Source organism: Nothoprocta perdicaria, unplaced genomic scaffold (assembly GCF_003342845.1).
Source record: "Nothoprocta perdicaria isolate Ctin4 unplaced genomic scaffold, notPer1 scaffold_50, whole genome shotgun sequence".
In the NCBI taxonomy this organism is placed as follows: domain Eukaryota; kingdom Metazoa; phylum Chordata; class Aves; order Tinamiformes; family Tinamidae; genus Nothoprocta; species Nothoprocta perdicaria.
This window is the reverse complement of record NW_020455755.1, coordinates 3,750,459-3,778,373: the sequence shown is the minus strand read 5'-3', so window position 1 is coordinate 3,778,373 and position 27,915 is coordinate 3,750,459. Positions and strand designations below refer to the sequence as shown.

The 27,915-nt window shown below is 62.9% G+C and overlaps 1 protein-coding gene across 1 annotated transcript in view; it reads right to left on the bottom strand.

The window, feature by feature from the left end:
- Positions 1-2,966: 2,966 nt before the first annotated feature.
- SMG6 (SMG6, nonsense mediated mRNA decay factor) overlaps positions 2,967-27,915 on the bottom strand; it is a 98,439-nt gene continuing 73,490 nt past the window's right edge. Inside the window, exons 6-11 of the mRNA XM_026047980.1 lie at positions 18,897-19,073; positions 15,954-16,100; positions 8,891-9,044; positions 5,582-5,793; positions 5,282-5,363; positions 2,967-3,457 (exon numbers count right to left, since the gene is read on the bottom strand). Coding sequence (XP_025903765.1) covers positions 3,327-3,457; positions 5,282-5,363; positions 5,582-5,793; positions 8,891-9,044; positions 15,954-16,100; positions 18,897-19,073 — 903 coding nt within the window. The 3' untranslated portion in view covers positions 2,967-3,326. The remainder of the gene's footprint in view (positions 3,458-5,281; positions 5,364-5,581; positions 5,794-8,890; positions 9,045-15,953; positions 16,101-18,896; positions 19,074-27,915) is intronic.

The following is a 27,915-nucleotide window of genomic DNA, read 5'->3' as shown; positions in this document are numbered from 1 at the left end:
CTCGCTGGTGGCGGAGGGGCTGTCGGGCATGGCCTGCAGGGAGCCGCTGGTTCAGGAGGAAGCCGCTGGTTCAGGGACTTGGCCGGCGGGGCGGCCCGGGGGCTGCGGCGGGGGCGAAGCCGCGGGCCGTGAGGTCGGGCCCGGCCCCGGGGCTGTGGAGGACATGAGCCCGCTCCTACCCTCAGGGCCGGCTCCCGCCCGGCCGGCTGCCCACAGGGCTCCTGCCGTGACGGGACGGGGACTTGGCCGCCTGCAGCGCCATGGGCCCGTGAGTAGCTCATCCATCGAGCGCGGAGCCACCCCACGGGCCTCTTCCCCGGCGCCCGGCGCTTCGGGACGGACTGACAGAGCGGGCAGCGAGCGCGGGGTGGGCAGGGGCGCGGGGAGGCGCCCGCTCCTCACCCGCGCTGCCCTCCCCGTCCCCCCTGCAGGACCCGCCACAGACTGAGCCCCTGGGCCCTGCCTCCGTATCAGGGATGCCCGGGGCCCCGCGGGGCGGCTCCCGCTGCCCCCCCAGCCCTTTGGCCAAAGATCCCCATCCCCAGCGCGGGCCGGGCGCTCCGGGGGGGCTGCGGCCGCTGTTTCCGACAACGACAAAGCCGGCGGGTTTGTCGGCTGCGCGGACACGGGCCGAGCGGGGAGGGCAGCCGGAGCCGGGAGGGGGGCGCCCGGTCCCCGCCGCCCCGCTCCCCTCGCGCCGCGGGTGGGCAGAGCGGCCCCCTCCTCCCGCCCCGCCGCGCCACCCCCTGCCTGGGGCTAATGTGAAGCTTCTCCCCCCGTCCCCGGTCCTCTCCTTTGCACACGAGGCCCCGGGGCAGCCGCTGTCCCCGGCCTCGCGGTCACTGTGCCTTAACCCCCCAGCCGCTCCTGCCCGCGGGGGCCCCGGGGACGGCGGCCGCTCGGGGGGTCCCGCCGGGCCGCCCTGCCCGGGGAGCAGGCAGCAGCGGCTGCACCCAAAGCACAGCTGGAAGCGCCCAGCGGGGCCGCCCGGCCCGCTCTCGATCGCGTCCGATTTGTACACGGGCTCCTCGCCCTTTTTGTTTTTCTATAGTCGAAAGCGAACAAGCAATAAAGTGACATTAACACAGGCGGCCTCGCGTCCTTCTGTGGGGCCCGGGGCTGCCGCGGCTGTGTTCGTGGGACGTTGTCCCCGGGACGATGAGGACGGGGTGCCCCCCGTCGGGGCGCTCTGCGGTGGGGAAAGTTGGGACCTTCGCTTCACACGGAGCCTGCCCGGCCCAGAGCTGCTGCAGGCTCGAGGGGACAGTGGTGGCCGCAGGGCTGCTCTGCCCCGTCCCTCCTCCCTGCAGCTCCGCGCCGCAGCTCCCCCAGCACAAGGAACGACACGGCACCACAGACAAGTGTTTAATACTAAAACCTCTTAAAACCATCGTAACAGAGTCACCCGAATGCAGGCGTCTCCCTGCGCGAGGGGCGCCCACTCGCGCGGCGGGCGCCGCGGCTCCCGCTCTCTGCGGGCACCGTTGCTGTGTGGCCGCTGAGCTGAGCGCGGCCGGGTTGTGGCCATCGTCCTCCACGGCTCCGTGTGGCTCCGCAGGACAGGAACGTTTGGGACGCGCTCGGGGGGACAGTCTGCGCGGCTGCAGCGCGCGGGGCTGCCCGGGTTGCTGTGGCCGTCATCGCCGGCGCGGCTCGGCCGCCGGCCTTGGCCAGCGCGGCGCCGCTCGGGGTCCCGCGCTCCAGGCACGCGTGAACCCCTGCTGCCCCGCATCCGTGTGGGCCGCGCCAAGGGGCACAAGTCCTCGCTCGTCTCGGACGCGGCACCGGGCAGACCCCACCGCGGGGGCGGCACCTCCATGAACTGCAGCCCTTTGCCAGTGTAGTTAGAGGCCAAGTGGCCCTGTGGAGCATCACAGGCTCTGACGCCACCAGGTTGGCTCGCGTGGAGGGACCAGTGACGGCCTAGACAGGGCTAGTGCGGGGCTAGCGGCTCGAACGCGCTCCGGCGCAGACCCCAGCCCTGAGCCGTCGACGTGGGGAAGGAAAACGGTGTTTCCAGCCCTGCTGCTTCCTTTCGCACCTTCCCGCTTCCTTCCCGTGGCTGCTGCTCCGCAGTGGGCACCGCTGACAGTCTCAGGGTGCTGCAGCCCTGTTCCTACCCTGGGACCTGGTCACTGGCTCTTGCTCCCTCTTAGCTCGTTGCTATATGGAGGTAATTGGGGTTGGGGTGAGGGTTGCAAAAGCTGGGGGAGGGTAACGTGGCAATTGGGGGGTGCAAAGCCCCTGCCCGTCTGGCTGGAGGCCCCTGCATGGCTGGTGACACGGCCCTGCTCAAGGTTCCCTCCCCAACAAGGGACACACACAGGTGGCTGTGACACTGCTGGGCTGTCCCCGGCCCTAGGGGTGCAGACAGGTCCCCACAAGGAGCCCAGGGATGGGCGAGCTGCAAGCCAGCCTGCCCTGCACCCCTGTGCAGCGCGAGAGCCTCCCGGAAAAGGAGCCTGGAAAACGAGGGCAGCGAAGTGGGACCAAGGGCTGGGGGCACAGAGGGAAGGGGCCGCTGGTGTCTGGGGAGGGCAGGGGGGCGCGGAGAGCAGCTGGGGGGTCGGGGCGGTTCAAACCTCCTGCCGGGGCAGGGGGCACCTCAAAACTCACTGGCACCGGAGCGCGGGCAGAAGCCCAACCTGCCCGAGAGGGAGAAGAGCCCCACTCCCAGGCGGCAGCATCGCCCGCGGTGGGACGCGAGTCCCGAGCCCCATGCGGTGGGGTGGGATGGGGAAGGGGAGAGGGACGCGGGAGCTGTGGGAGACCATGGGGCCGGGGGAGGAGGGCAGAGCGGAGGGCACGGAGCGGGCAGGGGAGCCGCACGGTGACGTGCGGGGCATCCCGCGGGGCACAGCAGCCCTCCCGGGAGCGCGGGCTCTGCTCCACTAGCGCACGGAACCCCAAAGGCCACATCCCGTCTCTGCCCTAACAGACGGCAAACCCCACGAGCCGCGGACTCGGGACTCGCTCTCCGCAACCAAGCCAAGCAAAACGCTGGCGATCCGGGCTCACCCAAAGCTTTCCTCGGCCGCAGGGCTCTCCAGCTCTGCCCTGGCACTGCCCGAAGGCTGCCAGGACCCTCCAGTGTCCCAGCCTCTGCATGAACCATCCACAGCAGTGACCTTCCCAGCTTGCCTGCCCCTGGAGGGGGGGCCTCCGCAGCACGGCCATTCTGGGGTGGGTTGAAGACGTGGCGTTTTATTGTTCATTGAGGGCTGGAAGGCGGCGGCGACGTGTGGCAAGGGCTGCCTCCGAAGCGGGTCTCCCACCGCAGCGGGCTGCGTTACTCACTGAGGGGCTCTCCTCGCTGCTCGGCCTGCTCAGCCCTCCTGGGCCCACTTGAGGAAGGTGGGGATGTCCCGCACGGGCACGTTGCGGGTCAGCGCTTTGACTCGCAGGTTCCGGTCGTCCGTGAGCAAAACCACTTCCCTGAGCAACCGGATTGGATCATCTGGAAGGAGAGAGACACCCGAGTGGAGGCTGGAGCCGCTCTGCCCCCAGCGCTGGCACCCCTGGCAGCTGCGCTCCCCAGCCCGTGCCGAGGGGCTGCTGCCCACCCTGGCTCACAGCAGAGCTTCCTCCTCAAAGGCCTTCTCCTTGCCCCTTGCTCCGGCTCGGAGACCCGCCTGAGCTGGTCGTTGCACCTTCCCAGAGCCAGGAATGCCGGGACAGAGCGGCAGGTCTCAGCGCTATCCACTGCCCGCGCCAGGGTGGTGCACAAAGGCAGGGAACAGGAGGTACCTTTGCCTGACCCAGGCCAGGAAGACAGCCTGCGACCCTGGCTCCAGCAGGAAGCTGGTGCTATTATTCTGGTGATCTCATTAGAAGATCTAAAACGAACCCTTATTTTGAGAGGCTTTTGGAGTAGCCACCGATACCGAGGCGTTTCTGGCTTGGGCTCAGACAGGCAGAAGGAGCTGAAGCCTGAGAAACAACTGCAAGGATCTTGCCCCCAGATGGATGAGCTGCCCCGCACGCAACGCGCCGCGCTGGGGATGTGGGAGCTACGCTTACGTGTGTGTGAAGCAGGGGAAGCATATGGGGTATGTGTAAGCAGCTGGGTCCTGTGACCAGAGCACTGTTCCTATGAGCACAGGAAACACAGTGCCTCCGAGCCAGGACTGGAATGGAAAAAACAGAGTTTATGGGAGCCCAACATGGGCCCAGATTGGCTGCGCTGGGAGCAGCAGGCTGAGGGGAAGGGGAGGTTCGCGAGGAGTGCGCCGGAGCCGAGCGCGGAGGGGAGGCCGGGGCGGCCGCGCCGCTGCGGCCAGCGGGAGCGGGAATGTTGCACGGACACTTTAAGAAATGTGTAACAATAAACATCCTCTGCTCGGCACGGGTGACGCGCCGCCTTGTTACAAACCAGAGGCTGTCAGCTTGTCAGGCCCCATTCGCCATAATCCACATGATTTCAAAATTCAGCATCATTTACACATAAACATTTGGTGACGGTTTCTCTGTGAATCTGACAAGTTAAGCTGCTAAGAATTCGCACTGACAAATGTGGGTTGATTCCTTGGGCAGCTGCTGATATAATTCCCATCCCCACTGCCCTGGCAATGGCTCCATGGTCGTCTGGGCCTAGGACGTCCTGCCAGATGCCACCAGGCCATCGGGAAGCAAAAGGCTCCTAGGGAACAGACCCTTTTCCACCACCTGGACTGCATCCCACGTGCAACTTGCCCTGCTCCTCTGGGCACGGCACCAGCAGCAGGGTTGGCTGTATCTGGGCCAGGCAGGCTGTATCTGCCATTCCCGCTCTCCGAGGAGGTGAGGTGACCCAAGCAAGTGTGTTTTTCCAGGCTAGGTGCACACTTTGGACCTCAAAGTCTCTTTATGGTTGTCCTGGCCCAACAGAAGCTGAGGAGGTGGACATGCATGCAGGCTAACAATAGCATTGATAAAGTTCAAAGCAAGCAGAGGTCCGGGCATCAGGTTGGTTGTAGCATTTTAAGAAAGGGTTTGAGAGCATTTTAAGGCATGCTAAGGTTTAAGAGCATTTTAAGGAAGGGTTTGAGAGGAAGAAATGGCTCTGCAGACATTGGCAGGGTGCTCCTCCAGGCTGGAGCATCTCAGGAGGCACGGAGAGGTGCGCATTTGTGAAAGCAGTATGAGGGCAACAGCCTGGGGCTGACGGGAGGCAGGAGGTGACACCTGGGTGTTGAAAGAGGCAAAATGCAGGAGGGTTTGGCTCGAAGGGCCATGAAAGAGAAAACAAGGTGCCTGCGGGATGCAGCAGGGCAGGGACAAAGGTGGCACGAGGGTGTTATACCTTTGTTGGCGGGCATGAAATCCTTGGCCTTGTCATTGCAATAGTGGAGACAGCAGGACAGAATCAGGTCATCGTTGTTTCCCTGGAAGAAAAGGGCACCATTGGGCCTGTTTAGGCCTGGCAAAGACCACGCAGTCCCCACCCTCCCTTAATTTCTACGTTGCTCTCCGAAAGCTCAGGCACAGCGACTCTCCATTCAGGACAAGCAGACCCCGGGGTGGGGGGCTCTGGTTGCCATCTGCAAGGCCGTGTAGCAGAGCCCCCAGACCCAGAGCTCACGCTGGCTAGGGCCCCCCTTACCTGCTGGCCCGTGGTGTCCTCGCTGCGGAAGGAGATGGACTCCAGCTCGTTGCCTCGGCTGGTCAGAGCCCTCAGGCAGTTGTCACGGCTCTCGAATCGCTCCTCCAGGAACTCGATGGACTTCCTGGCTCTCTCCTGCACTTGGCGGGCATAGCCTGCAGCCCGGTGCTCCATCTCTGGGCCCTTGGCCAGGCCATCCAGCTCGTTTATCACTTCAAACAGGAAGAGGAGGTACAGTTACTATGCGACACGGTGCTGTCGTGACCTCCTGCCGAAGTGCACAAGTTGCCAAGGCCTCGGGGCCGGGGCACTGGGAGCTGGCTCAGGAAATCTGGGTTCAGCTGCCGCAGCGTCCCCGCGCTCCTGGACTTGGCCGCTGCTCTGGAAAAGCTTCCAGCCCTTTCCAGCACTGCGTGTCACCTGGCCGGGCCCCGGCGAGCGCAGGGCGCTGCTCGCCCGCCCGCCGGGCCCTCTTGCTAAGGGCACCCGGCTCTTCTCAACGCCACGTCCCTCCCGCCCGCTCCCCACCAGCTGCATCGCAGCTCGCGGCACCACCAAGCATGACCAAAGGGAGAAGTAAATGGCACGGGTGGCTTCCTGCCACCCTGCTCCCCTGGGGTCCCACCACGGCACCTCCTGCCTGGCTCTGCTTTCCCCTCTCAGCCGTCACTGGCAGTGCTGGAAGCTGCTGCAGCAGCGAGGAAGGTCGCGCTCGGGAGCCGGCGCTTCTCGCTTTCGCTCTGCTTCCCACGCGAGCCCTAGCCCTGTTTTCGCACCTGAAGCTGCCGCCCCGGCTCCCTGCAGGGGTGGCTGGAGCAGGGGGGGATGCTCTTCAACACCTCACCCATGTGGGGCTGCTCCAGGCGTTCGCACATCTGTCCTCACACATGCTGCTCAAGACGAACCCGAGCTTGCATTCTCAGCCCGCTCGGCTAAACTGGAGCCTCTCACATCTTAGTGCCTCCCGAGCAGCAGGGACGCCCTCCTGGGGCTGCACGGGGGCTCGGGGGGGACAGCAGCAACACCCCACGCTGCATGTGGCGTGCACGAGCACGATGCATGCAGCGGCGCAGGGCTGGGCTGCACGTGTGCGCGCGCGGCAGCCGCTGTGCGCGCAGTGTGTGTGTGTGTGTGTGTGTGTTTCAGCCATGGCTTCATTTCTGAAGATTGTTTCCGAGCTTGGAGCCAAGTCCTGAGTTCAAGTGGGAACTATGCATTCCTTGGGGGTTCAGGGAGAGAGCTCGGGGTCTGAGGCCTCTCCCCAGTGCTGTGAATCACTGCCCGGGGAGCCTGCGTGATCGCTCTGTTCCATGGTGAGACTGGCACTCACTGTCTGGGTATTCAAATTAAAGCTGCATGGAGCTGCTTTGCTCCTCGCTCTCCGATGACTCTTCCCGCTACTGCTTTTAGCGACCTGATGCTGCCATTTCCACACAATGCACGGCTGGGTGAGGGGTGGGGGGAGCCGTGCAAGAACGGAACATCAAACAGGAAAAGCTGGTATTCCCTCCCGAAATCCGCCTTCCTGCTTCCAAGCTAAACAGGCTTCAAAGGGGAGGCTTGTTTGTGCTTCTGCACCAGGCCTGGCTTCTCCATGGCGGGGTCAGCCTCAAGGAGCACGGAGCAGGTTAAAGAGCAAGAGAAACAAACGGAACGCGAAGCTGCCTGCTTAACCCCTTGCTGCATCCCGGGAAGAGCGTGGCCAGTGTCCTGAGCCAGGGCACGGGCACGGATGGGGCCCTGCAGCACCGGGATGTGGCACCGAGGCCTCTGCCCCCGGTGGCCACTGACCCCCGGCTGAGGCCAGCGGACAAGTTCCTCCTCCCCACGCTTGGTTCTCATCTTGGATGGTCTCCCGGGGGCACGAGGGGGGATTCAAGGAAGAGCCTGCACGGACAGCGAGTGTTCAGCTGCAGGGCAGAAGCAGGGACAGCTCTTGGCAGGCTGTGGGACTTTGTGTCCGCCGGCGCAGGGGACAGGGCAGCACAGGAGAAGGCGACAGCTCTGGGTGCCATCAACGCAGCTCCCCGGAGCCAAGGCAGGGCGGGTGCCTCCTCATTTTGCAGGTTGGGGGAGGCTACGGGGGTTTCTGCTGCATGAATATCGCCCTGGCCGGGGTTCGGCTTAGCGAGCCCCATGCAAAGCAGGCGAGAGCCCCGGGGAGGCAGTGCCAGGGCTGCAGGGCGGATGCCAGCACGCGCGGGTGCCAACATGCTCAGCAAGCTCCACTGGGGCGCACGGCCTCCTCCCCTTGGCCTGGCACGGAGCGCCGGGCAACCAGCCCCGCTCCTGCGGCCCGTGGCCGAGCCCGGGCACCCATCCCGGGCCAGCGTGCGGCCCCGCAGGGTGCCGCAGCGGCTGCACGTTTGCTGCGGGGCAGCAGAGCTCGCTGCTGAGCGCTTGCGGTGGCAAAAGCAGCCCCAGGGGGGCTCGGCGGGCGGGCAGCCCTGCACGCCGCCGGCCGGGAGATGGGCACGAGTGCTGGAGCTGCCGCCGGGGCAGAGCTGGCGCGGGGGCTCCTGCGGCTGCAGCCGGGCCGGGGGCGGCGCGGCGCTTGGCCCCGCTCCTGCCCTCGCCTCTCCAGGCTCCGCCGTGGGGCACGTTGGCACCGGGGCCCCCCCGGGTGACACTGGCCAGAGGAACGTTACCTCGAGCCCGGAGCGCGATCAAACAATCAGAGCAAAGGCATCTAACCAAATCCTCCCGCCACCCTGGGAGACCACCCAGCAGCACAGCCGTTATCTGCCAGGGTGAGTGTTTACCAATAACGGGAACCAGCTTGCTGTTTTACTGCGAGCTTTATAAGGATAAAAAGAAGGGCTGGGCTTGAGCAGCTTGGAGACGCTGGGACACAGGCCGGCCATTTGCTCGGGCTGCCTAAGCCCCAGCTCAGCTGGGATAAGCTATCTGCTTTGATTGTTTAACAATTTCTCCTCCTTGCTCCCTCCAAAATTCCCTCCAAATCCCATTTAACACCCGCTCGCCTCTCGCAGCCCCCGGCACCCCCAGATGTAGTGTGGGGAGAGGAGTCCGTTTTGTGCCATGGGCAGAAAACTGGTAGGAAGGGAGAAACTGGATGTGCTGGAAGGGAGGAGCATGGATCACACAGCTCCATGGAGCTCCACTGAAAGCAAAGGGCTCGTGCCAGGCCCAGCTACCCTGCAGACACAACCTCACCTCTGGTGCCAGCAGCCACGGCACGAGCCGCAGGGCTCCAGACGGCACAAGGACCGAGGCTCGTGTGGCCGGGGAGGGAAGGACCCAAAACGTCGGGATACCCGACGGGAACCCCGTGCTGGCCCCACTCACCGATCAGGGGCACCACCAGGATGAACTTCCTGCACTCCAGCAGTGTTGCCAGGCTGCCGAGGTGGTCGATGAAGCCATTGGTGTCCGGCACCAGGAAGACGGGTCTGATCTCCAGCTCCATCTGTCTCACTTGACTCTGATCCTTCAGCACAGCCTGTTGGAGGAGAACAGAGGGTGAGCGGGGAGAGCATCAGCCCTGCGAAAGGTGGACCTCGAGAGCAGAAGACAAGCCTGGCTGCTGGGCATGTTTCCCACAGCAAGGACACGGCGCCCGAGCCCCTGCACGTCCCGAGCACCGCGCGCTGCAGTCCCCCAGGGAGGACGCTCCCAGGAAAAGGCCCTGGTCCCGGAGAAAACAGCTTGGTAAATGGAAATGTTTCAGGATTTGTCCCATTTGCAGGACTGGCGGTTATCAGGACTGATCCGTACCGGTACCACCGGCCTTACGACAGACCGGGGAGAAAGCAGGGGATGGAGGAGGGAGATTGTGGGACTCCAGCGGCTCAAGGTGACAGGCTCCCGAGGGAAAACAAGCCCGTTTGGGACACATGAGTCACGTTGAAAGCAACCTAACACAGAGCCCTGCGTGGGCAGCAGGAGAGCTCCACGGGGAGGGCTGCGCGGCCGCGGCATCTCTCTTGCGGCTGCACCAGGTCTCGTACACGCTGCGCCTCTTTCCGACCCCATCCAGCTGGGAGGCCAGGTGGATTCCAGTCCTGGAAACCCCAAGCACTGGCCTTGACTGAGCCCTGTGTACCCACGGGAGGCCAGAGGGCCTCACACACATGGGGAGGGTCTGCTGGGCTTTGCTGTCACCCCCTGGGGCTGTACCTGGCCCTTTGGATAAGGCTTGTTGCCAAAAAGAGACCCAGGCGCTCACGTAGCACTTCAGATGCTATCGAAGGACTTGGGCTCTTTAGCAAGTCAGTGGCTTAAAAAACTCAGGCTGCTATTCTAGTGCTTCCTCTGCTTAAAAATAGCAGCTTCCCTGGACTCGCTCGCGTTTGTCGCCTCTAATAGGAACTGGTCACCCCTGGAGCAGGGCAGCAGCCCCGCTATGGGGCACGTTCCCCCTGCAAACCCTCGCAGCGCCCCCGAGAAGCCCCCCGGGGGCGGCAGGGGAGCTCAGCCCCTTGTGCCAGCCCCGCGCTGCCCAACACGGTGGCACGTTGCCCTGCTCCCCGCTCGGGGTCCAAGCCCTCCTGCTGTCGTGCCAAAGCCTCGAAGGCGCCCGGGAACCACGAGCGGCACCAGGCGGCAGCGGCCATGGAAATGAGTGGCTTTTTTAATCCTTTTCCCAGCGCTGTCATCTGGCTTTAAATCAAGACGCCCTGGCTGTGCCACCTCCCGCGAGGGCCTGCGGAGAAGTCGGCAAGCGGAGCCTTCCCCACGCGCCGCGCCCCCTCTCCCTGGCACTGCTGCTCCTGGGGACACCGTTCCCAGGGACCCATAAGGGCAGACGTGCAGCGGGGAAAGCGGGGAGGTCTCTGCCCGCCTGGGTGGCACTGGTACCTCCAGATCTGGCAGCCCGGAGCTGCCCTTTGCAATGCAGCTAGGAGCACGGGCGATGCTCCTGCTAACCCATCCTGCCACGGAGAGGAGCCCCGCAGGCCACCGAGCTGGCACAAAGGGCGAGCAACACGTTGCAGAGTGGCCTCCGATGGGCCTCGACGGCGCTACGTGAGGCTGGCGCCCCATGCGTGCGCCAGCGCGGATCCCCGGCGCCGGCGGCCTCGCGAGCGGCGCGATCACCTACGTGGGCGCCGTGGTGGGGGACACGCAGGTGACGGCAGGGGCCACGCTCCGGGCACGACCCCGGGGCGGCTCCTTCCCGCGGGGCATTCGCCCCCGGCGGCGCTGGCGGGCCGTACCCGGCCGGTTCCTGGCAGCTGCGAGCGACGCCTGTGCCGGCCGTCACGTCCCATTCCGCTCGCCGGGCCGCCCGGTGAGAGAAGGACACAGGATGCGCCGGGAGTGAAAGAGCGAGGTCGGCGGGGAGCGTGCCAAGTCCCCGCGCAGAGCTCCGGCCCGCGCGGGGAGCCAGAGGGAAACTCGCCTTTGCAGAGTTCAGAGGCCGGCAGCGAGATTTATTTTTGTTTGTGTGAGTAAAAGGCTGCAGAAGCCTCTGGCCAAGGGGCTGGAGGGGGGCTGGGGAGGGGCCTGTGATTCATACGGGCTCGCGCTGGCCCCGCGCCAGCCGGGAAAGGGAGCCCATGTGCGGGACGGGATGGGATGGGACGGGATGGGATGGGGAGGCGAGCGCCGCCTTAACCCTTGCGCCGGGGCCGCCGCGTCCCCGCGCTGCTGCCCCCCATCCATAGGCACCCCCCAAGAGCAGTGGGGCTGCGAGAGGGATGTGGGGGTTCGCCCCGGGGTTCGGGCCCTGCCGGGTGGGTAGTTTTAGGCTGGATGGGGGTCAAAGCTGCTCTGTGGCTGCCAGGGCAGGGTGTCCTGGTGGTGCTGGCGCGGGGGGCAGCGCCGAGGCCGGCGGCTCCTGCTCGCCCCGGGCTGCGGGCAGGGGCTGCTCCAGCCCTGTCCCGCGCACGGGGGCTTCTCCCAGGAGCGCGGCGGGAGCCGGACGCGGCTCCCTCGGCCGCCCCAGCTGGTGGCAGCACTGAGATCCCGGCGCTCCCGCACGCGGGCCTGAATTCCCAGCTCATCCATCAGCTGGAATCACCTGGGGGATTCCCCGGAAGCGGCCGCCGGCCAAGCACTCTGGGTCGGGGCAGGGCCCTGGGCGTCATGGGTGTCGTGGGGCATCGAGGGGCGCCGAGGCTCCGCTCCATGCGGGACGGGGCCGGCACGTGGCCACCACAGCACAGACAGCCGCACGACGGCCAGGGCCCCAAGCGCAGCCTGGCCGAGCTCCCCTCCCGCCCGTGCCGGGCTGGAAAAGCGGCCTCAAGCCGAACCCTGCAGGGAGCAGCCACCTTGGGGACAAGTCTCCCAGGGCGAGGCCACCCCGCGAGGACCCGTGGGGCTGTCACCATCTGCCACCACCTCTTCCTCCCCGAGCAGCCGGGGCCGTGCTCTCCGGCAGCAGCCAACCCACCCAGCGGGCGCGGCGGGTGGGTTTTCCAGGACAACCACGCGCGGAGCCTCCGCTCGAGGCTCTCCTCCCGGCCTCGCTCCGGGGTGAACGTGCGCGGCGGGCGGTCGCGCGCCGGGGCGGCTGCCGTGGCGGAGCCGCCGGGGCGGCCGCGCGGCTTCCGCAGGCAGCGGGCAGCGGCTCCCGGGCAGGTGCGCGCGCCCGCCCCATTGTTCCCGCGCGCTCCGAGCGCGTGAATGGGAGCCGGCTAAAATTAGCCCGTTACTCACGCGGCCGCCACAAAGGAGCGGCTGCATCTTAAGGGGGCGGCCGCTCCGTGGGCTCGGAAGGGACCGGAGCGCGGCTATTTCGGGAAGACGTGTCATCACTGGCCGCCCCGTTAAGCCGCTTCTGTAATGCTGAGCGAAACAATAGCAGCATCCAGAGGAAGAGCCTGTTATGTTTCAGGTGGGATGTTTTCAAGCGCGCAGGAAACCTGACCGCTCCCAGCGCGCGGCAGCAGCACAAAGGACAGGGGACGCGGAACGGCACGGAGCGAGGGCCCGGCCAAGCGGCGGGAGCCGCGAGCGGGGGCGGCCGCGGGCACTGGCCGGGGACACGGAGCGGCCTCCTCCGCTTCGGCACCTGCCTCTCGCCCCTCCGGCCACTGGGGTTGTGCCTTGGCCCATGTCCGGTCAAATGTGGGCTCTGGGGACATGCTAAGGGCAGGGACAGGTCACCAGTGGTGCCCACAGTGGAGCGGATGGAGCGGGAGCGCCAGGGAGAGTGGCAGGTCCTAAACCCATGGCCAGGCAGGGTAGGGTGCTGCCCTGCTGCCGCGGAGGACAAGGGGAGCCAGCAGTTCGCTCTGCATTCCTGCCACGTGTCCTGCTCCCCCTTGGTGGCTTTGGGGTGAAGAGGAACCCAGCTGAGCTCTCCTGCCCTCTTCGCAGTCGTGGTGATTGCGGGGAGAGGAACAAACCACCTGCCACCCCCTGTTGCTGTGCCCAGCCCTGAACTTCCCCATCAGTTTGAGCAACAGCCCTGTGCAAACCCGACCCACGAGTTGGGAGTGACCCACGGGGTGCAGTGAAGGACGAGGCCGCTCGGAGGCTGCTCACAGCGCGAGCACAGCCCTTGCCACGGCGGAGCTGTGACACGGTGCACAGGAAGGGTGTCCCCTGCCAGGGGACACAAGGTGGGTATGCAGGGAGATGAGCCCAGGCTGCAAAATGCCAGCCATGCATGGATCTGGGAAGCCTCCGCCTACCACAAGGAAGACCAGGACTTGTTTGCTTGCAGCAGAGGTCGAGGGGACAGGGACAGCAGCCAGGAGATGCAGCAGAAACCACCTTTCCACCCTCCGGGGCGCCAGTCCTGAACACAGAGCAAAGGCAAGTGATGCAAGGGCAGCAGTGAACCGGGACAAGCATCAAGCGCGTGGTCTGCAGCAGCAGCAAGAGGCGAGGACAGGAGCGCAAGGAAACCTCCTGGGAAGATGATGAATTCAGCTGGGGGAAGCCAACCCACCACCTGCCTCTGAGCAGGGAAAGAGCCGGAGGCGGGAATGGCAGGAGAGTCAAAGGCGCAGGAGGCAGCCAAGCACCAGGCCGGGGCTTGCAAGGGCAAGGAGCCGGAGCGCAGGGAGGCCGGGGACTCCCGGCCCAAGCAGACAGAGGGAACTCGACTCCGTGAGGCCCCGGGAGGCCACATCAGGCTCCCCAGGGCACGGCCAACCGTGCCAACAGAGGGAGCAGGGAAACGCCTGGAGGAGAGCAGGGAAACGCAGAGGAAGACAATGAAGAGCCAAGGGAGGAAGGCATGCCCTGACGCCAGTGCCATGGCAGACCCAGAGAGCCCGGTCCCTGTCACCACACTGGGACAGCTCCACGGGCGCGCGGGGAGAGCCGAGGCTCTCCACTGCTGTGTGACAGAAGCTGCATCTGCTGGATGGAGATGAGTATGTGGAGCTGCGGCCTGTTCCCTGCGTAAGGGAGAGGGAACTTGGAAAGCAGCTGATATTTGAGCTCCACAGACCAGCGCCGAGCTAGAGAAATAGGGTGGAAGAGAGCAAGCAGAATGACGACCAAGAATGAGGACCAAGCACCCGAGCGCCGGTGTCTCGAGTGCAGAAAGCTGCGGGTCAGGGCAGGGAAGTTGGCGGGGACGCAGTGTGGAGCCGGGGCCGGAGCAGCTGCCCTGGCAGTGTCCTCCCTCGGAGCCCTTCGGCTCTGCGGCCGGCGCCGGGAGAGCAGCAGGGCCTGCGCCCATGTCCCACTCCAGGCTCTTCCCGGCCGGCATGACTTTCCCGAAGCCCCACAGACTTCTCCTCCGCCCCGCAGGCTCGGGCTCCGAGTGCACCTCGGCTCCCAGCTGCGCGGCCCCCGGAGCTGCCCACACCCTCATCCTGACCTCTCTCCGCCTGCGAGCCCGGGCCCCGGCGGAGCGCGGCAGGAAGGGAGGAGCGTGCGGGGAGAAAGCCCCTGGCAGGGCAGGCGGCCCCCGCGCTCCCCGCGCAACGGGCAGCGGCGTTCCCGGGGGGGCCCCGCCGCAGCCGGCGCCGCCATCCGCACGCGCTGCCCTCCCCGAACATGTGCAGTTCCTGTTTGCTGTGTCTGTACACGGCGGTGGGAAGCGGGGGAATTTACTTACACCTCCCGCTTAACAACCCTGGGAGGCTGGAAGGCTTCAGGCCGCTTTTAATTTACAGCCCATCTCTCCAATCTCTCACTCGTTCGCTGCTGCTTTCTTCCTTATTGTATTAATGGGACCCAGGTACCTGCCAACAATAATGGACTCGCTTGCGGGGGCGGCCCCTCCCTCCCGGCACAATTTATACCTTCGCCTTGATATGAATTGCTCCAAAGGCAAAGCGAAGAAAGAAAAGGCAAGATCAGCGAGGTTGGGGTGGGTTTGGAAAAGTGAAGCGCAGTGGTTCTGGGCCCGGCGCCAGTAGCCGGAGGGTACACATGTGCGCGCTCTCCCAGTAGGGCCTTCAGCAGCCCTGTTTTACAACCACCTCGGCACACTGTAGAGTTCACGCATATGGCCAGACAGATGTGTCTGGCTTACGTTCAAGGCTGGAAAATGAAGAATTATGGAAGTGAAGGGCCCTGGGCATTAGAGAGGGCGGAGGTGAGGGGGAGGGGAGCCAGGGAGAATTTTCCTCTGCTGAGAAATCCTCATCTGGGCTGCTGGGCCGGAGGAAGAGGGGTTGAGAGGGAGCAAGGCAGCCAACAGCCAGGCATGTGAGTCTGCTCTTAAAGCAACAGCGTGCACATCTGCTCCCGGGGTGACCGGTTTATTTCGCCGGTTCGCACCGGGAAATGTCCTAAGATGGGGCTGGGGCCAGGGCGGGATGCCCTGCATGCCCCTCTGCATGCCCTTCACGTCCCGCAGGGCGATGGCAGCAGCACAGCCCGCTCTGCAGGCAGCGCTCCGATGGCACGAGCAGTTTGCCGCCTATTTTTGCTGCCTCTGACTCCCACGTGAACCCTGCCGCTCGTGTCCCACCCTCTCCCCTGGCTGCCCGTGCCCTGCTGCACAGGAAAGCTCATTTCTCAGCCACTCTCACCCGCTCTCACAGTGACTGTGTCCCAGCCGGGGGGACAGCTGGCTGCCTGGCACGTGCAGCATTGCAGACATCAGCAGGGTGAGCTCCCTGGGGTGCTGCTCCATGCAGAAGGGGTGCCTCGGTTCAAGAAGGCTCCCCAAAGTCCCTAACACATTTAGCTCAGGGCCTGGGAGGGCAAGTCTGAGCTGAGCATAAGGGTCCCACCCTTGGGGTGGTACAGCAATGTTCATCCGACCCTGTTCAGTGAAGCCAAAGCTAAGTCTGCAGCCGGGTTTCAAAGGGGCAGCATAGAGCACCTACCCATGGGGACGTCAAGGTGCCTATGTGACATTCCCAGAGGCCACCACTTTGGAAGCACGGCAAGGAAACACGACACGGTCAGGCCATGCCCAAAAACAAAGGAGCCCCCAGGCCAGCCGGCCCGATGGACGCGCTCGCTGCGGCCGCACGCCCCGGCCTACCTGAATCTTGTCCTGGCGACGCTGCTGCTCGGCTACTTTCCTGGCCAGCGCTTGCTTCTTGGCTCTGAGCTCCTTGATGTCGAACTCTCCACCGCTGCCTTCAGCCTCAGAATCATCTTCAAAGGCCTCAATGAGCACATCATCTTCCTTCTCCCAGGAAACGCATAAAGGCAAAACCGAGAGACAAGTCACTGTAAAGGATGCTGGTGGCAGGGACTCTGCTCACGCTGCTCTTCCCTTTCCAGCAGGCACATCCCTGCTGTCCATTCCCCACTGCTGATGGGTGACTATTTCTAAATGTCCCAAAGAAGCAAGCAAAATAAACAGGCAGTCATCATCCACGTAGTGACAAGAGGAGACACAAGGTAATGGGCTAGGGATGACAGTGACAAGGCAGGGGATGCACTGCCCTGCTCAGAGCTCTGCTCCAAAAAACAACCCTTCCTCCTTTTGGAAAACTCTTTCCACAGCTTCGGGCAGGTCGCTGATACTTCGTAGGCTTCAGTTCTATAAAATGGGCAGCATGATGTACCCCTGTTTCTGTGCCTTGCCTGTCTTTGCACATCCCTAGAAGCAAGGGCCTTTTCACCTGTCTGCAGCCCAGTTTTACAGGGCTGCTGCGATACCGCTGCCTCGTTAGTCCTAGACACATAAGCCCATCACCATCCCCACAGGAAGCTCAGATCCATGGTCTCAGGGGGCCAAGGAGCCAATTCCAGTTCTCCGATTTGATCTCGGAACACGCCAGAGAGATTCCTGCACACACCCCAAAACTTCAAGCTGAGCTGGAACAGATTTTTTTTTAGAAAAAGACACTCAATCTTGATTTGAAAATCCTACATGATGGAGAATTTGCTATGTCTCGAGGTCAGTCATTTCAACGTTAATTACTTCCTCTGTTAACATTTACGTCCTACGTCTACCCTGCCTTTGTCAAGCTGCCTCCGGCCGGGAACCTGGTCTTTGTTACACTTGAGGGTCCCTTGCTCTCCAACTTCCTACCTGCACAGGTGCTTCTGGACCACGTTACACCTTCCTCTCCTCCTAGACAAACTGCATTTAGTGACTTTCCCTCTGCTCTTCCCACTGGGCTGTTTCCAGCCCCTCTGCAGTTTGCCTGCACCCTGGAGATCCCAGTGGGGACCATGCTGCTCCTGCACCAGGTGAATTCAGAGCCGACCTGTCCCCAGGTGCCCAAATGCCCAGCACACGGGCAGGCAGAAGGTGGTGGCTGGTGTCCAGCTGGGCATCTGGACCAACCCAGGGCCCCGCTCAGCTTCACTGCTCTCCCTAAGAGGTCCCGGAGAAAAATGGTGTTAGGAAAGTTCTCAGGGGAACCCCACCAGAGAGACTTGCTTTAAGCCCAAAGAGGATTGCAGGGAGACGTTGGGCTTAGCTCAAACAATCCCTGCACTCCATGTCTATAGACTCAACCATTTCCCTTGGTCCCCCCCACATGCCTGGCCGCAGAACCCAACAGCTTTTCTCTCCTTGTGACTTGTGAGCCATGGGAAGGAGGAAGACGGAGCCCTCAAGCTCACTTCCTTCTTCCAGGACAGCAAGGGCCATGCTGAGAGGGGGACAGAGATGCACATGGGCCTCAGAGAGGCGCTCATGTCAGACGGAGATCTGCTGCGGTGTTCTGGGCTGGGAAACGCTTGCCAGGGCTCCAGGGTGGTCACGCTGGCGAGGAGGGAGCTCAGACCCCAATGAGGAAGCTCCGGGGTTACGCAACGAGCTCACGGAGAGGTTCCCACAGCCGAGCAGCGGCTGCAGGGACTGGGCAAGGGGGAGCTCTTCTCCAGCCCATGTTCCTTCCCAGCACCAACGGGACAGTGCAACCCAGCAAGCGCTCCAGGGACTGTCCCTGTCTGTGACGCTGGTGGAACCCAAAGATCCTGAGATACTTATAGCAGAATCAGCCTGAAAACTTTCTGCACAGCCTCCAAATGACGACAGGGCATCCAGGTCTTCCTACCTTACAGAGAGATCTTTTTGCTGCTTGGAGTTTTGTTTTGAGCCTCTACACACAAAAAAAACACCTAGAATCTGTCCCTGACTTGGCTGGAGCCATCTGCCAGGGCTCTGAGCGCTAGGAAGGTGCCAGGCACCTTCTTGCTACAGGGCTCTTCCAGTGGCAGCAATTTCGGGGCACACTGGGGCACACACTGCAGCCTCCCAGCCCCGGGAGAGGGGAGGCCAGCGCGGGACGTCCCCTCATCCGGCTCCGTGCCTCCGGCATGGGGATGCCTGGAGTGAGGCCGGGCAGAGCTGGGCCACCCAGCTCCCCGCTCCAAAGGCCTCTGCCCTTCTCTCCTGTTTCCCCGGCCTTTCAAGCTGCAAGATTAAACACAAGAAAAGAGTCAACCTGCGGCGCGGTTGGCAGGGCCCTTAAACACACACACGGAGCCTGGAGTGAAGCAAGGCCTACAGGAACAAGCAAGGGCAGAAAAACAAGAGCCGAATTCCTTAATCACATCAGGATGTGAGAGGCAGGGGAGGGCCGGGGCGCCAATGTCAGCTCTTCCTGTACGTGTGCTGGAGGCTGGAGCTCGGGCCTCTGCCGCCGCGAGCTCCACTGCTATAAACTTGATCCCGGGGCTGAACCCTGACACCCCCTCGCCCACCTCCTCTCCCCGGGCCGCAGCGCTGCACGTTATTAAAGCTCACTCCCCCCCCTGCTCCGAGTATTAAAAAGCAGCATCTGGAACTCATAGCAGCGCGCGAGATAGAGGCACATGGGTTGGACTGGCAGGAAAGGGCACGAGCAAAGTACACTCCGGAGACGAGGGCTGTGCACCATTTACCCCCCTCTTCCCCCCCATAAAACGCACACGCAGCCAGGCTGGCTATAAATAGCGGGAGCTGCAGGGCAGGCAGAGGCTGCTGGGCCCCACAGGGGTGATTCTTCCTTCACCGAGGCGCGCTCTTCCCGCACGGTACCTGATCTTCCAGTTGTTTTCCCTCTTGGCTTCCCATTTCCTTTCCCATGGCGTCTGGGACGGGTGCCACTGACACATATTTTCCACCCTTGAATGCCAGCAAAGGCTCTTCTTGTCCACAAAGGGCTTCCAGGAAATACTTCAGAACTGTGACCCTCTTGCAGTCGGCTGCAATAACCTACGGGGTGAGGGTGAGGGGGTTGGGGAGAGGGAAAGGAAAATAAAGTCAGTGCAAAAGGGAGGTGGATGGGCAAAAAACAGAGGGAAACAGCCTGGCCCGGCACCCTCCGGATTCCCCTCCGCTTTCCAACAGGGATGGGAGGGATCTGACCAGTGTCCCTAGGGAGACGGAGGTGGGCGAGGGTCAGGGCAGCCACCTGGAGCGCCCATCAGCGTTCACGGAGCGGTGCTGCCCTGGCCGCGTCCCTGGAGGCTGCGGGGTCAGCCTGCCCCTTCCCAGCGCCACCGAGACAGGGGAAGTCCTGCTGGAGCGGGAGGCAAATGATGTGGCCGGCCTGGCTGTTTCGCTTCAGCTAGAGCAGCAGCAGCCCCGCGGGAACGCGGGAGGGCTCGGGTGGCCGGAGGCGGCGGAGGGACAGGCCAGCGCAGAGCCCGCGGCCGGGGAGGTTCTGCAGAAAGCGAGCATCACGTGGAGCCCAACAACCGCCCGGGGAGCCAGCAAGGCTGGGACCGATCCGGCCAGAAGGCAACTCGATAATTCGGGTAATTACCCCATGTACGAGGTTCCCAGGTGGAGTTTCCAGAGGGCGGGAGCCTGGTGCCCAGGTGGCCCCGGGCCGTGCTGAACCGGCCTCCCCCGGGCCTCGCTGTGGGGACGCTGCTCTGAGGCCTCCCCTGGACGGGCACCACTGCACGACGTCAGCAAAGGGGCTCCATGTGCTACGGAGCAGGGGACGCCGCTCACGTTCAGGCCTCCACGGGCTCCGGTTGGGCCCCGGCTGGCCCGGGAGCGGCCGGTCCCCGAGCGGGCCGGGGCTGCCAGCGGCCCCGCCGCACCGCGCTGCCGCCGGAGGAAACTTGTGCTCTTCCACAGCGCTGCCAGCTTCCTCTGCGCGGGCTAAATTTAACCGCCGTGTCTCTGCAGTGCGTGTCAAAAACCCTGACCCTCCTGCGACCTCCAACCTCCCAGCCCAGCTCCTGCCTGCACGAGGCTCCCTCACACACGAGGAGCCGGATTCGCCTCCCGGAGCCCTGCACGCCGAGGGGAAGGGAGAAGCAGCATCTTCCTCCTGCAGGGAAGAATGACGGGAGAGGGATGCCGGGAGCAAGGAACACAGGCACGAGGGATGCTCCAGGATGGTGCCATGCAGGATGGGCATGCAGCAATGGGAACGGCAGCGCGGGGCAGGTCGGGATGCCGGGAACCTTCCTCTTTCCCCAGGATTTGGCATTCCCTTGGATCCAGGCTGGTTACGGTGCAGAGCCCACGCATGCGGGGACCCCGGGCCACGTGGCTTCAGCAAAGGGGTTTCCAACCTCATATCTGCCAAAGGGATCAGTTCTCCTTCCCCACACCATTCCCGAGGGATTTCTCAGGGCACGTTTGGCACTAAATGTAACTGCACCTCGCTCAGGATCCTGGTGTTTTCACGGGGTGTGCATGACAGGCAGCACAGCAACGTCTGCCCCGCAAATACCTAAATCTTGACGGCCAGAGACTCCTGGCTTGGGACCGATCACACATACTGCAGAGGGGCTCCTTTCCCCCAGCTGCCTTGGGGATAAGGCCAGGAAGGTTCACTCCTTTCTCCCAAGCAAAAGAACCAGCTAGGAAACAAGGGATCCCCGGCCAAGGCAGCGCAGCCCGGTGCTGCCTTCAGCTCATCTGCTCGGGGGGAAAGAGCCCAGCCGAAAGCCCATGACATAATGCCACAGTAACTTGTCTCATGAACACATTTTTCCAGCCCGCATGAATGAAAAACAGGGAAGGAGCAACCGCTCCGAGCATCCCTGTCACGTGCAGCCGCGGGCCGGAGCGCGGCTCCCGCAGGACGTGCCAGAGCCGCGGGCGCCGGCGCTCCTGCAGCCAGCGCGGCCCCGGCGCGCCCGGCCGTGGAGAGGCTGGGAAACCAGTGACCCGCGGGGCTGGGGCCTCGCGTGACACCGGCAACCTGCTTGGCAGAAACTTCCCGTTTCGGGATGGGGAGCGAGCGCCCGCCGCCGTGCCCGAGGCCTCGCGCCGCCTCCTGGGAGGCCCCGGTGGGCAGCGAGGGGCTCCGGGAGCCGCCCCGGCCCCACGCGCAGAACGGGTGAGGGGTGAGCGAAGCGCCGCGGCCGCGGAGCCGGCAGCAGGAACCGAAAGCCGGGCTGCGAGCGGGGGCCTCACACGCACCCTGCCCGCTCGCGAAGGAAGAGCGAAACCCCGCATTGCCGAAGTGGTCGGGTGCCCTCCGGCGTGACCCGGGCTTGGTTCCGCAATGCCGGGAGGCCGGCACGCGCCCCGGGAACGCCCGCGGGAGAGGATTCCCATCTACCACCCAGGGCAGTGCCAGGCGTGGGCGGGCGCCAAGCTGGCTCATTAACGCCGGCTGCTAATTGGGAGGTCGCAGTTGCCAAACTGATCGGCCCCAGCAGGACACACATTAACGGGCGCTAAGTGCCTGTAAAGACCCCGTGGGCTGCGCATTAACTGCACCAGCTGGTGCAGCATCAAAGCTGCTCCGCGGCCCGAATGCTATGGGACAATCCGCTCCCCTTACCTGCCTCAAACCTGCGGAAAGCCGAGACTGGAGTCCCGGGAGGCTCCTGAGGTCTAACCCCAGCTCCAGGGCTGGTGCCCTCAGTGGCCTTCACCTTGTTTCTCCTCAGAGACCTTTTGAGATGAGGCAAAAGCTGCCAGAAACGCTGTGTGCTGCTACGTATGCAGGGGCGGCCAGCCCTGGCCTCGAGCAGAGGCAGCCCTGAAGGCAGCCCGTGTCCGCCGGGAGGTTTAAGGGCAAGGAAAGGACTCGCTCAGGCTCTGGGGACACCCGGGGCTGGCACTGGCAGGGTGACCGTGGCCCGGGGGCCCCGGCGCTGCTGGGGCTCAGCCCTTCCCGGCGTTCCCGCGGCAAAGCCCGTCGCCGTCACACCCACCGCCACCGCCTTCCCTCGGCTTTTTACAACTTGCTAATTTTACGCAGCGCCCTGAAGAGCAAATAACCGGCAGGCAGGAATGCGGCCTCCTTCGGCGAGGCCACACGCTTCCTGGAGCCTCCGGCAGCCCCGCCAGCTGCCCAGGGGACCGCGACCGGCCACCCCGGACGAGGGACTCGGTCTGGAGCACAGGGAGCCAACCCAGCACCTTCCTCAGCAAGGAGGGATCCCAGCAGCTTCTCCTTGGCAAAACCTCCTCCTGGGCGGCTCCAGGGAAGGGTTCGCTCCGAGCAGGGGCCGCCGCTCTCGTGGCAGCGCTGCTGTGTGTGAGGGGGAGACACGAGCACAACCCCACAGCTGCATTCTGAAGGGGAAAAGGACATGAGAAGCTTGAGTCATAGCACGGAGAGATCCCATCCCGGAGCTGGAGATGGGAAAGGGATGGGAATTGAAGCTGGAGCCAAGCTGGAACGGGATCCAGCACGGAGATAACACTGTTTTTGCCACATGGATTTAAACAGGGCTTGGTTGGAGCGAAGGAGCTGATTTATGCTTAAAGCAAGCTAGCCCCAAACGATTTAAACCACGAAGTGTCTACCCAGCCCAGCTGAAACATGTGAATCGACTGCATTAAAACATCTACTGAGGCCTTGGCTAAATGCCTCCAAATGCCCCATGCCCCCTTCAAATGCCCCATGCCCCCTCCAAACGGCCCAGGTCCCCTTCTCTGTCCCTCGGGAGCTGACTCAGAGGAGCAGAGGGGAGAAGAGCAAATCACAGGAAGACAGCGAAGGAAAGAGCTTGGGTTGGTGTCGTCCCCGAGGGGTTTTAGTCCCACAAGCCAAAAGAGCAACGGTGGCTGCAACTCCCAGTGTGTGGGACACAGAGCCAGCCCACGGGGCGCCCGCGACCGGAGCTGGCCACGCGAAGTGGGAAAGGCGGCACCGCGTCCGTAGCCGAGGCTCTCCCAGAGCAGAGCGGGATGCATGGGAATGCGTCCTGGGACAACAGAGAAGCTCAGGAGCACCATTCCCATCACTCTTCCCTGTTTCCATTGCTGGAGAACCTATTCATGTGAAAAATGGGAGCTCCTCAAGGAGAAAGCGCAGGCAATATCTTGGCCAAACATGTCTCCTGGTGCACTGAGCCTTGCGGAGAGGCACAGCTCCAGCCCCTGCACTCTCCATGGACTCGGCCGAGTCAACGGAGCAGATGTGCTCACAGCCTGCCAAACACTTCCATCTTTCCAACCCCGGATATGTAGCTCAGCTACAGTTTTGACTGGCCTCTAGAGCTGGAAGGCAGGATGGAAGGGGGCCTGGCTACCACCAACACCACCGTCTGCCACATCAACGCACAGGGGACATGTAGGTGCAGAGCTGGGGACAAGGCAGGTCCCAGCCAAGGCGTCCAATTTTCAGGCTCAGATACATTCAGGAACACACACACCAAGCACAGACAACCTTCCCAGAGCTGCCAGGGCCAGTTTTCTCACCCTGACTGGTGCCTAGTGCTTGTGAGGCAGGAATACAGAAGGAATTTTTACCCATCTTAAAACTCTTCATGGAAAGCCTATATTGCCACGGGGCCCAGTTTATGTCACGCTAATATTTAGTGTCATAGCACAGCCTGGCACTGCCCTACAGAACATCTCACAGCTCCTCCAGGTCCTCAACGCGGCCAGCTCCTTTCAAATCCTCCCTTCCTTGGCCAGGACTTACCAGGGGACAGGAAAGCGGCTTGTCCATCCCCAAACACATCCAAGGGTACTGCAGGAATCTGTGTGACTACAGCAGTTCCTGCTGGAAAAGTCAGTGCTGAAGTCATCAGAAAGAGTGACTCTGGATTGAAAGCAGTTCTCCAGGTTCCTCTTGTGCTTCTGTGCCCAGGACAACCCAGAGATCTGGGCAGACTTGCCAGCCCAGGACTGCTCTTCCGAAGTGTGAGGAGCGACACAGCTCCAGAGAGGAAAGTTTCCAGTGGTTTCCAAACCAAACTTTTGGCTCTCGTTGACATTTGGAAAGGCTTGCCCTGATGTTTTATTCACCTGTTAAGCGTGCTGAAGAACGTTTTTTGTCGGCTCCTCTCTCCAACTCCTCTCCAGCGAGCAGCAGCATTTGCAGCATGGAGCAGTTGCTTCCCGGTTGCATGTGACAACTGGCAATAAGGCTGGCAGTGCCTTATTTAATATTACCCCTGGCAGCCCATTCCTACTGGCCAAAAGGAGAGAGGAAAGGATGACTCTGGCCCTGGTGACAAGTCCTAGGGAGGTGACCGGGTACAGGAGATGTCTCCAGAGCAATGGAGAGGTTTCACCTGGCCTGTGCGTGCAGCTATGTCCTCATGCAGCACTGCTGAGGGCTCTAGCAACACGCTGTGAGTCACAGGCTTCCCCACATTGCAAAACGTTGCCTCCAATAAAAGCCGACAGGAATTCCCATCGGAGAAAGCACTCGCACAGCCTGCAGCCCCCAGCGTGGAGCTTCCACTGCATTCCACTGCAGGGCCGCCGGGCGCTGGGAAAAGCAATTCCCACAGTTGGGAAATAGCTGGGGCACTTGTGCTCGCTAAGGCGAAGCCCTGAGCGCGGGAGCACGCGCTCCAGTTGTGAGCTCGGAGAACAAGGGGCTAAAAGGAGTGGGGCTTTCCACGAGGCTGGTGGCACAGCTCCGGGAAAGCTGCAAGTGACAGCCAGGGACTCCCTATTACAGCCATCCCTGTGTGCCCCCGGCCTCCTCCGCTTCCTCCTCTGCTCCCAGCACAGCCCGGAGCTTCCCAGAGGAAAAGAGAAAAAAATTCAAGCCACGGAGCAATGCCAAGGCAAGGCAGAGGGAGCCCATCCCGTGCCTCCCTTGCAGATCCTACTGGCAGTGCTACGCAGGGAAGACAAATCCCTGAAAATCTGTCCCCAAAGCGGCAGCCCTGGCTAGGGAAGGAGGAAGACAAGGGCTGCATCCTCACCGAAGCCAGTACGGCCCTAACTTCAGCTTTCTCAGGGCACGGGCTGCTCTCCCAGCTCCGAGAATCTCCAATCTTTTCCTTTTCGGGGACTGGGGGAATTTATTTCCTCTGCCATTTCGGAGGATGCCTGCCTTGCCAGAGATTGTTTTGCAGAGTTAAGAAAGATAAGAAAGTGGTTAGCAGGCTCTTCAGTGGAGGAAGGGAGGACTGCTTAGTAAGGGAAAGGGGACTGCTCTGCCCTCAGCACACGCACGCGCTGCCCTTCCTCTGGGGCCCGAGCTCGGGGGGACGGGGGCCGCTCCATCCCCACCGCTCCCCAGCGCCTCGGGATCACTGGCGTCCAGAAACGCCGCTCTCCTGCCAGGAGCAGGATCCGGCGCTCTCGGAATTTGGGAAATGCAGTAGATGAGCGTTCAAAGCAACTTCCAGCTTGCAAAGCTCTTGCAGCAGCAACAGCCCTTTTCCAGGGGAAAAAAATAAAAAAAAAAAGGCAAGAAGCTGCTCCAAGCGTCTCGCACTGAGGGGAAAAACGGTACCTCTTTATCTGCCCTGTGAAGTCCTGGAGCAGAAGCGTTTGCCGGGTGCTAGGGGAGCGCGGCGGGTGCCACGTGGCCCCGGCGCGCGGTGCCCGGCGGCCGCGGCGCTGCAGGGCGCTCCGCTCGGCCCCGGCGGATGCCACATCCGCAGCGGAGCCCAGCGCCCCGCGAGCAGATAAGGGTGGCGTGCGAAGCCGGCGGGCAGGGCAGGCGCTTCGCTCCTGGCTGATAACGCGAGCTCTTTCACAAGGATTTCCCCGCGTAGGCAACGGCTGCGTGCCTGGAGCCACCGAGTAAGGCCATGACTCACGGAGCACCAGACAGGACACTCATGGCTAAGAGAGCGGAGAGCCGAGGGGAGCCAGGGCTGGGAGCTGCAAGGAAAGGCTCCACATCGAGTGGGAAAACGCTAAGGATGGTGAAAACAGGCGCAAAACAGAGCCCACCCTAAGAGCTTCCCTTGTCCTTCAGCCCTGTCTGCCTCTCCTCCTCTCCTGGAGGCCAGGAACCACCACGAGAGCCCTGTGACACCGGGACCGGGCTGCACTTCTACCCGTGGAGATGCTCCCAGGCCGCTGCTCCCGTTCACAAAGGCGACTTCTGCCCTCGGCAGCGGCACGGAGAGGAGAGGTAAGAGCTAGAACATTCGGCCTCGTCCTGGCAGGGCTGATCTGGAAGCCGTTTCGGAGAGTTTACACAGCTTATACGTTCTCCATGCAGTTCCTGGACGCCTTCCATCACAGATGAGAGTTTTATGTCGAATTTTAAGTTTGACCACAAATATTTAAACTTCCTTGGACCACAAATGTTGTATCTTCTTTGTGGTTTAGTTGGCACCAAATGAGTATTTACAGATCCCTATATGTCTGTCTGTCATTTAAATATCTCGCAGAGGTGCCAAAGGCTTCAAAAGCGGAGGGGCTCCTTGGGCAGATGCCGTGATTCACCCTTTCTGGCCTTCATTAATCTGTGCAGACGAGGAAGAGGAGCAGACGCTGGCTAAGCCCGTGCAGAGGGCACAGCCATTTCATACTTGCACTCTATTAAGTTTGCTTTTCAGAGAATGTCATCTGAGATCCCACTGTAACCTCCCCAGTTCCTTGCCCTGGTGGATACTTGAACTGGGATGAAAGTCTTTGGAATTTTCTCCTCTTCTTTTAGGAAACTTGGGATTTCAGAGCCTTCCCGAGACTGCTCAACAAAAACCACCAAAACCCCCCGGGGCAGCACGGTTCCCACCTGGCTGCTTGCAGCCCCCCTGCCTGCATTTTCACTTCCTCCAAGGCAAGCAATTCTCAGAGAGTCCCCATCCCGACCTGCTGAACTGGGATCCTGCTCTAGGGAAACTGGTTATAGTGGTTGCTCTCAGTGGCCCGAATGGCTCTGAATTTCGGGAAGGCCGTTGGGCCGGAAAAACACAATCAAACAGACACCATGAAAGGTCTCTCCCGAGCCCCCCACGCAAGGGAATCCATGGGGAGAGAGAGCGCGGGGTGCAGGGTCCCTGGGCTGATGCCCAGCACCTGGGTGAGGTTTGGGGAGGACAGCCTGGAATCGGAGCTAACCTGAGCACGTCGCCTTCGCTCGGGTGCCGTGTTGTTCCATCAGGTCGCGTGGGTTTTGTTTCCTTCAGCCTTTTCCGTCTAGGGCACGAATCGGACGCTTGCGCCACTGACGGCAGCGGGAGCTGGAGATCCCCCCTCCTGCCAGGCCGCTGTGCCCGGCGGGCGCTCGAGCCCCATCCTTGGAGCCCCGTAGCGCTCGGGAGCAATCCCGGGCTGATGCGAATCCCGCTATCCCCCTGGGAACGCCCACGGAGCAAAGGCTTTGCAGGCGGCTGCCACAGGTACCTGGGCCAGAGCTACGGGAGGCAAAGCTCTGCTATCCCAACCACACCAAACTCCACGAGCTCCATCTACCCGGCACTGCTCCACGGGCCCCGCTGGCACCTGGGCACCAGTGGGCACCTCTCCTCAAGGAGAAACAACGGAAACACCCAGAGGATTGTTTTGGCAATGCCAAGGAGGCAAAGACCACGGCCAGGCTGGATAGCAGCACCCAGGCAGGATTACACACGGGGAGCACCCACCAGTGCCAGCTCCTCTGCTGCGCCGTGCCCCAGTTCCCTGGCAAATCCTGCGGGGATCCGGGAGGCTATGCAACAAGGCCAGGAAAACGCCGCCGTGGCTGGGCCGGCTGCGGACATCAGCACGGACACGGCGCGGGCAGCGCGGGAAGCTCCCGCCGCTTCCACGCGGCCCCTTCGGGGAGGGCCGGACGCGGCGTTTTGCTGCGCAGCGAAATGCTGCCACTTAGGGGACTCCCGGGGACGGGAGGAGGAGCCGGGCGCCTGAAAGGGCCGCTCCGAGCGGGATGCGCTCCGCTCCGGCGGCTTCCCGCAGCGGGGCCCCGCGGATCCTGCCTCTC